Source organism: Spea bombifrons, chromosome 4 (genome assembly GCF_027358695.1).
Source record: "Spea bombifrons isolate aSpeBom1 chromosome 4, aSpeBom1.2.pri, whole genome shotgun sequence".
Taxonomy (NCBI): Eukaryota; Metazoa; Chordata; class Amphibia; order Anura; family Pelobatidae; genus Spea; species Spea bombifrons.
In genome coordinates, this window is record NC_071090.1 from 2,475,848 (window position 1) to 2,488,005 (window position 12,158).

Here is a 12,158-nt window from a genome sequence, read left to right on the forward strand (position 1 = left end):
GGGAGCTGGCATGGCTCGCCATGAGCGGGGGAGCAGGAGCCAGAGCGGGGCCGCCAGGAAGATCCTCTCCTCGTTCGGTATCATGCGTGGCGCGGGATGGACTCTTGTTATCTTATTTGTTATCAGGCCATAAATAAACGTACGTTTTAGTGAAAAATATATTTTTAAGATCTACCTGAATGAGCTGCTGTTTCAACTTCTGCATTTCGGAAATATTCAGCTCGCTGAAGAGGTCCGAGACGGGGTGCAGAGACTCGCCCTTCCTGACCGCCTGAGAGCGGTAATCCCCGTTGAGCTTGACGATGGGGCCGTGGATGTGACCGTTCATCTTCTCCTCGTTGTTGGACTCGCTGCCGTCTTCGGAGAACTTCAGTCCGTCCACGGCGATGTTGATGTGGTTGTTATACATGCTGTCGTTAATGTTTATATACTGCGAGAGTTCTTTCCTCAGATTGTTCTTCTGTTCCCTCTCGTTCTTCAGCGTCTCCAGAGCTTCTTCCAGCTGGTGCTCCGAAATCTCTTTCAGCCGGATGGCGTCCTCCAGCTGGCTGTTGAGTAACACCGTGTCCTCTTCCAAGCGCTTGATCTCGTGCTTCAGACCTTCATATTCAACCTGAATTAGAGGAGGGAAGGGATTAGAACCCCCGTGTCTCGGTTATTACATCACAGTAAAGAAACGAGAACCCAAAAAATCCAGGAACAAAACTTGGTACGAATGATTAGAATTCCGGGTTTTGGTTTTGTTCTAGATCGGCTAAATAAGCTAGAACTTGTTCTAGAACCTATTTTCTAGCTGCTGATTAAGAAAGCTGCCAGCTACGGGCGCGTGTCTTCAGTGTGCCGTATTGTAATGACATGCCTCCCAACTGTCCTGCTTTGCGCAGGACAGTCCCTATGTTGCCACGTGAAGCCTGGGAGGCGGGCATTTATTTTTACATTTCATTTTATTTCTAAAACACCAGTCGATTATGTAGCGCTATTGCAATAGGCCAGAATATGAACCACTGACAATAAATAGCAGGCAAAATTGGCAACAGCCTCCCAGCAGAGGTGGTAGAGGGTAATACAGTGAGGGGATTAAACATGCATGGGATAGACATCCGGCTCCTGAATCTAACTATAAATTTCTAAAATGTACTTCCCCCCCCCAACATGTTAATATTACAGAAATAATATCGTTATCAACATCTCAGATAAAAAGAGTAAAGAAACCCGGAACCCACCCCCCCACAAAAGTCAATTATCTCTGAGATATTATATTACAATACATGTTCCGTCAGGAAAACTGCAAAAATAATTGGATGTCCTGGTTGGGGGATTCTCCCGGGAGGGGAACCTTCTTTGCAAAGTCGTTCCCACTAGAAAGAATCCTCTTTTTTTTTTTTTTAGTGAAATCTGATATTTCTCCTAATTAAACTCTTGTGAGCGGAGTCATTAGCCAGGTTGGCCGCCATTGGTGACATGCGCAGATAACACTTCCTTCATTTAGCGGGGGGGTTCATTTGATTGGAATTGGATTAAATATTTGAGCTAAAAACCTAAAAAAAAACAGCAAACTAATCAATAAACCAAAATAATGTCCGTGTATGTCAAGATTCCAAAATTCGAGCGGATTTCTGAACGTTATCGGGGCTTTTAGGGCTGTAGAACCCTGCGATCCCCTCACACCCAGCAAACATTCTGACCTCCTAGAAAAGAGGGGCATCAGGGCAGAAGAGAGTGGCACAGGGGAGGAAAAAAGGGGCACAAGGATTTGGGAGAGGGACTGGCCAAACTAAGCAGGGACACTTGGCAGGTATGCCTATGAGAGGTACCAATTAAGCAGTGATGCGCTTGTTATTTTAATGGCAGGTGCCGTCATTCCCCCCCCCGAGACATTAGCAAAGTAATTATAGCGAACAAGTATTATGATGTCACTTATTATGCCTATTCCTTTTAGCATCTGTCAAGGGAGGGGTAGCCATGGGATGGGGGGGGGTAATTTAAAGAACTTGGGCAATTATCTGAAGCTTTTCTAGGTATTCTCCATATGGAATATAATGCGTTAAGGTGGCGTTTGCACAGTGACTGGATCCCTTTTGTGCTTCTTTTATGAGTATGAGCAGGGCTTTGCCCTTTACCTGGTTCTGTTTCAGCGTGGATACCAGCTTCTGCAGGGTGATATTCTCCTCTTCCAGCTCGGTGTAATCCTGGAGGAGCCTCGCCTCGCGAAACTTGTACTCGCGGATCTCTTCTTTCATTCGCACTCTTTGCAGCTCCAAAATCTCGTTACTCTGCAGAAGAAACAAAGACAGAGACGCTTCGTTACCACGAGGAACTAAATTCTACCCCCATCCTGCCATATAATAACCCCGTTATATGTTTCAAAACAAGACACCCGGTTTGCGTGCATGGAAAGAGCTTCTATCGATTTCAATGGGAGCACTTCCTTGCCACTGATTGGCTGCTTCAAGCATCCATTGCTGTCAGTCATGTGATATGTTTGGCTTTCCTGGCTCAAACACCACGCTGAGCTGATGCTTTATGGCTATGCTAATGAAGTCCATTCTCCATAGACTTTCATTAGTCAGAGAGTCCAGCTGGGTGATTAAGACTGAGCCATTCTATTGTTCCCCACAGGCAGTATGATAAGGAGTCGGGGGGTTTAGTAGATCGGGGGTCAGATAACAGAGCGAGAATCATACAAATGCCTGAAAACATTATATTATGGGGCAAAAACTACAACTGGGGTAAAAAGAAAACAGCGATATTTTTGAAACCGTATTTTTAATCTGATACGAGGAATAAAAATGGGGAGCTCCCCAACAAATCCCAATTTTCTTTCTGTGCATAATATTTGATCCCTTTTAAATAATAGTTGGACGCAAAGATTAAATGAACAAATAAATCAATATATTTTTATTAATGAAGAAATGTAACATTTTCTTAAAAAAATGATTTTCCAAAAAACGTTTGCAACTCCACAGATTATTATCGGCTTTTATGATACTTTCCAGAGTTTTCCAAACTTTTGATAATGACTCCAGCAGGTGGAAGACGTTCCCCAGCCGCTAACACTTTTTCCCATGACGCCCGAAGTCTGCGCCGCTAGACAAAGGTCATTATTTTTTTTTTTGCCGTATTTTCCGGCTTCCAAAGTTCAGAGCTGCTTTTATAATTGGTGCCCAGGAGCTCTCGCTAATTGGGAGCGGAGCAGACGGGGGGGGGGCAGACGGAGAGCGAGCTGGGAATGCGGAGCGATCGGATTATTCACTGCGGCCACCAGGGGGCAGCACAGCCCTGCCGGATACCGGTATTCACACTATTTTCACGGCATCGTCTCGAGCAAAAATACTTCTACTCCGGTTCTTCATCGGGGGGGGAGGGGGAGATTGGGGGTTTGTTTGGCATTATGTTTTATTTTTATAGCACCAACAATTCCCGCAGCACCTCTTACAGTCCCTACATTCAAAGAAAGTCTACGGACTGATACATTAGGGGAAAGAGGGTCCCGCTATAGTCTTAACATTTTCTACTAGCAGTCACGGCTTGGAAGTGCATTTTTGTCGAGTAAATTGTATCGTTTCATACTTTCCAAACATCCTGCTTTAGGAGAGCCAGTCCCTCCTTGGAACCCAAATCCCTATGTATCGCTCTTTATAGATATAATGTATTTGGGGGGCTTTTAGGGCTGTAGAACCCTGCGATCCCCTCATACCCAGCAAACATTCTGACCTCCTAGAAAAGAGGGGCATCACGGGAGGAGAGAGGGGCAGCAAGGCAGGAGAAAGGGGCAAAGGGGAGGAAAAAAAGGGCATCACAGGAAAGAAGGATAGAAGGAAGGATCAAGGAAGGATAGAAGGGCACGGGGATTTTTCTCCTCTAAGCAGATATTTGTAGAAATTTAATTAAACTTTAAGATAGAAATTCCTGGGGCTAAAACACGAAGCACCCGCCTGCCGTCCGACAGCCTTTCTCACTTATTAACATAAACCTCTAATTGGAATTCCCGGCACGGATAAACACATCACGTCTCGTTTTGTTTATTCGACAAAGAAATAAGTTGTACCAAAGGAATTTCCCTTTTTAGGAATAAAAGGGCCATTCTTCAATAATACATCACCATGCGCAACGGGGTGGAAACGCAGATAATTGGACCCAGTGCCTTGTGTATAATATATGAATGGGGGGGTGTTTGGCAAAAGAGGGTCCAAAACTGTTTATTAACCCCTTAAGGACAATGGGCGGTCCCTAAACCTATTGAAAACAATGCATTTTGAGCCAGTACATGTACAGGCTTTGTCATTAAGGGGTTAATCACTGGTTGCATTTTTTTAGGTCCTTAGTGTTTTTTCTATTTCTCCGTTGTACAGCGCTGCGGAATATGATGGCGCTATATAAAACAATCAATAATAATATCTCTCCTCTAATTTCCACGGGGGGGGGCACTGCTTACTCATAACCCCCAAAATATGATTAAGATACTTTTGTTGAGGGGGGGTGGGATAGAGGCAGCTATGGCTGATATCCCTGCTTGAATGCAGGGGAAACAAGTAAGTGTATCTTTAAATAACGACAAGTCAAGGTTTCCATGACGACCGCTATCGGAGCCTTTTTGGTAACACATTTGACGAGTCGCTACATAGAAGCTTCACGATGGGCTATTAAAGGGTTAATATTTCAAGAGTGCCCGGGTCGGCCCGTTTACAAACACAAAAATTCTAACGATAAATAATAAAATATATGTTAATAATAATAATGATAAATAATGAAAAAACAAATGTTTTTTGGTGTAAATATTAATATATTAATATATTTATTAATATTATCAATTGATTTCTAAGTTATTTATTGCGCAATCGATTCCTCCGGCGGAACCAAAATCAAACGCACGTCACTAGCAGTGAATGACGAAAGTTAACCCTTCCGGGAAAGAGATGATTTTATTATAAAGCCAGAAATGTATCAATATTTTTCCACTTAAATCAGGTGTGAATAATCCCCGGCCCCGGGGGCCGCACGTACACATCACACGCATTTGCCAACACAAGAGCATTTCGCTCAATCTGAAGCTTAGCTGCGGATTTGACCATCACAAAGAAAAGGGTTATTCGGCTGTCTGACCCCGGGGTGACTTTCTGCCCTCTAACTGCCATCTGCCCCCTGGAGCGGAGCCCTGGAGCTAATCCATCGCTCTCATCCGCATCACTCTCATCCGCATCACTCTCATCCGCATCATTCTCATCCGCATCACTCTCATCCGCATCGCTCTCATCCACATCACTCTCATCCGCATCACTCTCATCCGCATCGCTCTCATCCACATCGCTCTCATCCGCATCGCTCTCATCCACATCACTCTCATCCGCATCACTCTCATCCGCATCACTCTCATCCGCATCACTCTCATCCGCATCACTCTTATCCACATCACTCTCATCCGCATCACTCTTATCCACATCACTCTCATCCGCATCACTCTCATCCGCATCACTCTCATCCGGCGCAGAGGAATGTAGAACAAAAAAAGGATTCAGAATGTAAAACGAATAGAAATGATAGAATATTTATTATATATTTATTTATTTATCTATAAATTGCTACTTTCGGTAAGATTATATAACCTGTCCTCTACCCCGAGAAGAGGGTAAAGAGGGTTTTTTTCCCGCCCCGTTATAATTGAGGGCAGATTTCCGGCAGTATCCCCGGCCGTCGGGTTTGTAAAAGGCTATTGATTCATTTGACTTTAGGCTACAACGACTCTTAAATTATCAGGTCGTGGCCTCCTGCCAGAGCTCTGGATACAAACAGCCCCCAGCTGGTGTAGATTCCTGTGCGCCAGATACCGGTAGTTACCAGCAGTCCTGGTTTCACTTGGACAGTCTCGGCATAAAGAGGTACGTCCTGGGTCCCAGATTTACCTCTTTATGTTCTTTGGGACACTGGGTCGGTGTTGTGTTTCTCTCTCATCAGCTTTCTGGTTTTTCTCCTCTCCCTTTTCTCTTCTCTCTCCTTTCTCCTCTCCTTTGTCTCATTGTTTTCGTCTCTTTCTTCTCTTATATCTATCTTTATTTTCTTATACTTTCTCTTTATCTCTTCTCTCCTCTCCTTTCCTTTCTCAGTTTTCACTCACTCTTTGCTCTCCTCAACAATCTCTCTTATCTCCTCTATTTTTCTCCTTTCTCTCTTTTCTCTCCTTTGTCTTTTCTCCATTTTCTGTCTGTTCTCTTTTCTTTTTTTCCTTTTTGTTACGTCCTTTCTCTTTTTTCTCTTCTTTTCCCCTCCCCTCTCTCTTTCTGTCTGTGAACTCCACTCCCCCCCTTTTTTCATTTTCTCTCTCTCTCCATTTTCCATCCTCTGCTTTCTTTTTTGTCTTTTTTTTTCTACTAAACCAAACATTGTAGTTATCATCCTTAAAGCCACAGACACAAAATCTCAAGGAGCATCCAGGAAACGGCTCTGCAAAAGACAGCATCCCTCGTACCCGCAGCCGGGCATTTTAAAGACCCATCGGTATAAAACGGGCATCAATGAATCTACTTCTTGGAGACATCGAGAGAGGATTTTCCGCAGACTCGGTGGGGAAAAGGGTAAAGACGTTAACTTTAGACAAACTAAAAAGAACAAATTACCAGCTCAAAATCTTCCAATATAAACAATGTGACGCTTTAATTCTGTTTTCGGGGCCAAAACACGCAAATACTCAATCACTCATGTTTTTATGCCTTGCCTCTAGAAAACTTGCACTCTAGAGCAGTAGACGACTTTCTAACCATTTTGGAAGAGCTACAGGTCGCATGTGGACCACAGCTCAACAGCCGCGGCTCCAGACAAGTGCCCAGTGGCCTGTGGGATGTATAAATAATAATACATGCGCTTGGGAGAGCTTCTTCTGACCTGGCCCAGCCACAAAAGCTACTTACCTCCTTCAGGTCTTGGACGACAGTAGAGAGGCGTTCGTTCTCGCCCTGAACGTTGGTGATGATCGCCCTACTTTGCTTCACCTCGTTCTGCATCTCCAGGAGCCTCCCCAGGTAATAAGCCTCTTTGGAGGCCGACTCTTGCAGCAGAGTCTCTTCCCGGGTCTCTCCATCTTCTGCGACTTTGCGGTGGATGGTGAAGGACTGTCCGAAGGCCTGAGGGAGAGAGAAGGAACAGCTGAACAAAAGGTGCCCTGCCTTTATCTGAGATCGATGCAGCGTCTAGGAACGGTTCTCGTCTTCTCCCACCCCCAAAAATATCCCCGCAAAGCTGGATTGAGGATATTAGATATAAAGTTACAAGAATGTCACAAGAGGCTTGAGTTTTGCTATTGGGGCGGCCGGGTGCTAAGCACGGACGGAGAGGACTAGGGGTGCACTCAATGGTGGCTTTAAAGGATACGTCTCAAACTTAACCAATAATACAAGTAATAAAAATATATGAACGTATGATGGACACACCTGAGAGCATGCAGGACCCGGCTACCCGGAGCCCTCACTGTGTCTTTGTAAAGTCGTCACTACGTATCACTTATTAATATTAGACTAATTCATTCATAATCCTCATTAATATCTATTTTGTTAACAAAGGACATCTTTTTGGAGATTATTCATTTTACTGAGGTGTTTATTCTACCAACATCGCCTGGCGGTGGATCTTGGTTGGCGAAGAGTAACGTCCTTTCCTTTGCCGGACGCGTGCCGATCTCTCTGCAGGTTATTTCTGTGTAATGGAATCTTAATTGGCTTCCAGCAAAGATCCAAAAAGCCACAAGAGTTCCAAATGGGTTCTCTCGGCGTAATTAGAAGCTTGCAGAGCACAGATTAAAAAAACATCAACAGAAAACCTTTCCATTCATTGGCAAAGTTTTAAAAGTGGTTTTAAGACCTTGGCAACCAATGGAATGTTGGTGTGGGTTGAAACATTCCATTGGTTGCTAGGGGGAAAAGAGCATTTTTAATATTTTTCTTCAAACTTGCTTTTTTATATCATGACCCTTAATCTAAGTAAAGTGAGGGAGGGAGCTTAAAATGCATAGAATAGATAGATACGTGGAAGAGCTCCCCAGCAGAGGTGGTAGAGGGTAATACAGTGAGGGGATTAAACATGCATGGGATAGACATACGGCTCCTGAATCTAAGACGAGACCAACGACTGATTAAGGTTTACAGTAGGAAAAAAAAGTAGACTAGAGGAGGGCCGAATGGGCCGATCGTCCCGAAGTATTTAGATATGATGTGAAATGCAATGATTATAATCTGTGTTGCGCAATCCATCAGCTTCTGTGCTGCTCGGAGATGAAGTCGCCGTTAAAGCGATTAGAATAATATTACATTTCTATCCATCTGATCTCAGAGAGAGAACATCGATCTAGGAGAAGCTGAAGGATGGAAGCTGAAGGATGATCGGGAATCAGAACGTCTCTAAACGTTCCGGGTGCCGCAAATCGGATAATACTGAAAAGTGACTCTCTGTAACAGAAAAGGAGCGAGAACGTTTTATTCACTCAGATCCAGATACCATGAATCGATAAATCGCGTGCAAATATATAAATATATAAATGGTTGGATTAATGCCGGGACTCCCACGAGTTCAGTTCCACCTGCAATTCCACATCGAACCACCAGGGTCATTGAGAAGAAGGGCATTAGGGAGCAGTTACTCCTGCACTGGCTCCTTTTTGTGCTCCCTCATTGTGTTTATCTGCTGTGAATGTGTGTAACAAACACGTTTTGGCTGCTGTACGACTGACCACACGGCTGGACTTTTCCTTGTGCTGGACGTGGTTGGGGGGTCATCAGATCATTCCAATACCTCCACCAACACCCAGGTCTACTCACCAACCCAAGGTCCTTCTCCCTTCCTGACCCACCAGGAGACCTCTGACCAACCATGACCACCCCCCCATCTGCTTTCCATTCTACTCCATATTCACTTAGCATGGCCAACTTACACGCTCCACATCACCTGACTTTATTATTAATAGATGGTCAGTAGATCATCATCACAACTAACTTCCCGTGGTAACATTGTCCCCCCGCGTTCCCGAAGACAGGCTTGTGTCTTATAACTGGAAGTCGCCGGATATTTGTGATCCCGGTGAGAACATTTTCTAATATTCTTTCCGAATGTTCCCAATGGAATCCACAGATACCGGTCTGAAGCTGTTAAAGAGGGAAATGCCTTCTAACAACCAACGAGGATCCACCAGTGACCAGGAATCCCCCAAGAAGCCACTTACTGCCTGTTGAGTAGAACTGCCCCCCCCTCGGCCCAAAATCTCCTCTAAACTCAATTATTCTGAAATTTCACACAATACCGAGTTCTTATTTTTTCAACTGAGCCCGAGGACATCTCGAAGTCATGAGTCGTCTCGTTGGTTGATTCCATGAACATCTCCAGCCAAGACAACAGCCTCAAAACTGATTTTTTTAAAAATAAATAAATAATTTAAATAATTGGTTTAAAGTTTCCCATTTTCTGGGTTTTTTTTAACCGACTTGAAGCTCTTTATGGCAGGCGATCTCATAAATAACAACTAGCCGAGTGTTAGGTCGCCCCCCCCCCCCCCCCCCCCCCGGCTTAATTAGGAGCTCCATAAATTAAGACGACTTTGACAGCGAGAAATAGATGGCATAGAAGAGCCTCCTCTGCACTTTGTGTCTTCTCCTCCTGCACAGATAGCGGAATCTCTTCCAGACCCCCACCCCACAAACGCTGATTCACCAAATTCTACGGATGGAATCTTTCTGATCTTTTATGGAATCTTTTGGACTCCAGCAAAGAAGATCTAAAGCCGCAGGGGCCTTCAGGATCTCAAAGGTCCTTTCTTTAGATGGGAGATGATTCCATCGTAGATGAAGTATGGGGTATCCAACGTATAGAACCTCAGAGATCCCTCCAAGGACCTGACAGTAATCAAGGAGCGAGCTGATGACTATAAATGATGGTTTGGACATTCAGCGGTCCCAGGAATGGCGCTTCTAACGCTGCATTTAGTTATATAAATGGAATAATAAACGTTACCCTATATAATAAGCAATTAGAAGGACGGATCCGGGATACTCCTGGCAGGGCTTCGGATATTTCTCTGCAGGAACTCTTTTGCTCCCCTGCTGTCTTCCCAGACAGGCAGCCATCGCTCCCTTCATTAATTACTATTACTGCAGCTAAAGCAAAGCACTCGGTGATTAACATCTCCCAGCACAATATCAAATATTCATAACACCTTCGTGGAAAAGGACATTTGTTCCGGTTCGTTAGGAGGTTCACATGCCTGCCATATAACTGCACGGACTTCATTAGCATCGCCATAAAGCATCAGCTCAGTGTGGGGTTTGAGCCGGGAAAGCACCCAAAATATCACATGACTGACAGCAACGGCGGCTCCAGATCTGCAGATAAAGGGAGTTTATTGGAACAAAATGAACATTATATTTGTGAAATATTTAGCTTTTAAAACTCTGCACTAAATCCACGCACTAGCTGCTGATTGAAGCTGCTGTTCCACCTACTCTGCTGAATTGAAAACATTTGAACCTAAATGTAAAATTAGAAACATCGTTCCCGGTCCAAATCTTTCCCACAAATAATCAGTTAATCATATAAAAGCAGCCACTGATACTTTGTTACCATAGAAACTGAAAATGCACTTTGTTGTTGATATCACAGGTTATGCCCTCCGGCGCAATGACATCACGCAGCGCATGACACGTACGTTTGGTTTACAAGGAAACATTTTATTTCGGGGAAATTCTCCCCACTCGTGACTCCAGCTTAGTAATCAACTTCCATCGGGACGGCTCCAGGCTGAGCGAGCGAGAAAAGGCGCGCAGTACGGCTGCAGTTAACGATTATTATTATTATTTTCATAATCGATTAGTTGGCTGATTATTTTTTCGATTAATTAAGTAATGTACATTTTTCATTTATTTACAATAATTTCATAAACAAACGGGATGTTAAAAACAATCAGCAGAATAACAAAACTCTGAGAAAAAGTTTTTATTTCCCCTCCCCCCCCTGGTTTAGGCACTTTTGAGCCCAGGCTTCCCACACTGCCCCCCAGATATGCCAGATACCCCCAGATATACCCCTCGGGGCGTCTTCAGGTGTTTTTTTCTTTCTTTAGCAGTTTCTGTGGGTTTTATTTGTATTTTTAGACATCTGCTGTCCTGTGACGATGAAGCTGCTGACTGCGAGATATTGCTGCTGGCACCCGATATAAGCGCAAACACTTAATTGTCATGTGACACAGAAAGTAGTCCCTGATTGGTTGTTGCCATAGAAACTGAAGCCACTTCTTAAAGACTTTTGTCTTCTTGGCTCTGGGCTTTGTGTTTTATGGCACCGACCTTAGCTGTGGCTGACACTTAATGTGTGAAATTTGACGACTTTTCAACCAAGTTTCCTGCCCAAAATCATCCAATTCCCGGCTCAAACCCCACACTGAGCTGATGCTTTATGGCGATGCTAATGAAGTCCGTTCCTCCATAGACTTTCATTAGTCAGAGAGTCTGATGAGTGATTAAGACCGAGCCATTCTATTATTTCCCCGCAGGCAGTATGATAAGGAGTCGGGGGGGTTAGTAGATCGGGGGTCAGATAACAGAGCGAGAATCATACAAACGGCTGATATGCAGCTGCCTGAAAACTTTATATTATGGGGGGAAAAACTACAACTGGGGTAAAAATCAATCAATAAATCAAACTGCATATAAAGAGGGTTTTAGCCGACTACGTGCCTCCTACCCAAAGCCCAACATAGACAAAATTAGACAAATTGTACAAAAATGTGATTTATTTTGATCGATATGTTAACCTCTAACATGCTGGTTTAGTGCGCGGGGTTAATCTGCTCCGCGTCGCTCGCTGCATTATGGCGTCCTGTAAAGGCTCTGCCTTCTCTTCTATCCTGGGTTTTAACGGCATTCTCTGCGCTGTCTAACTGACCGCTGCATGAAAAATGCATGAAAAGCATATAATCCACACTAAACACAAACACGCGTGTGCTCCGCGCTGCACACGCCACGGATCCGTTTCCCAAACGTAAAAATCAATTCTGTGCCGAATTTCTAAAAAGTCAGCAAAAAAACCCCGGCGTGATATACGACGGAGCGATCAGATCCACAGCGGGGAAAAGCCTGCGTCAGGAGTACGGAGTGTAAGCTCACGGGGCCGCGGTAAATTCTCTGATC

The 12,158-nt window shown here is 44.3% G+C and overlaps 1 protein-coding gene across 2 annotated transcripts in view; it reads right to left on the bottom strand.

Moving 5' to 3' along the window:
* The window catches only part of BICD1 (BICD cargo adaptor 1), a 30,972-nt gene that overhangs the window by 14,300 nt on the left and 4,514 nt on the right, over positions 1 to 12,158 (bottom strand). For both annotated transcript variants that reach the window (XM_053462499.1, XM_053462498.1), the window contains exons 2-4: positions 6,903 to 7,115; positions 2,121 to 2,273; positions 176 to 613 (exon numbers count right to left, since the gene is read on the bottom strand). In XM_053462499.1, the coding sequence (XP_053318474.1) occupies positions 176 to 613; positions 2,121 to 2,273; positions 6,903 to 7,115 (804 nt within the window). The remainder of the gene's footprint in view (positions 1 to 175; positions 614 to 2,120; positions 2,274 to 6,902; positions 7,116 to 12,158) is intronic.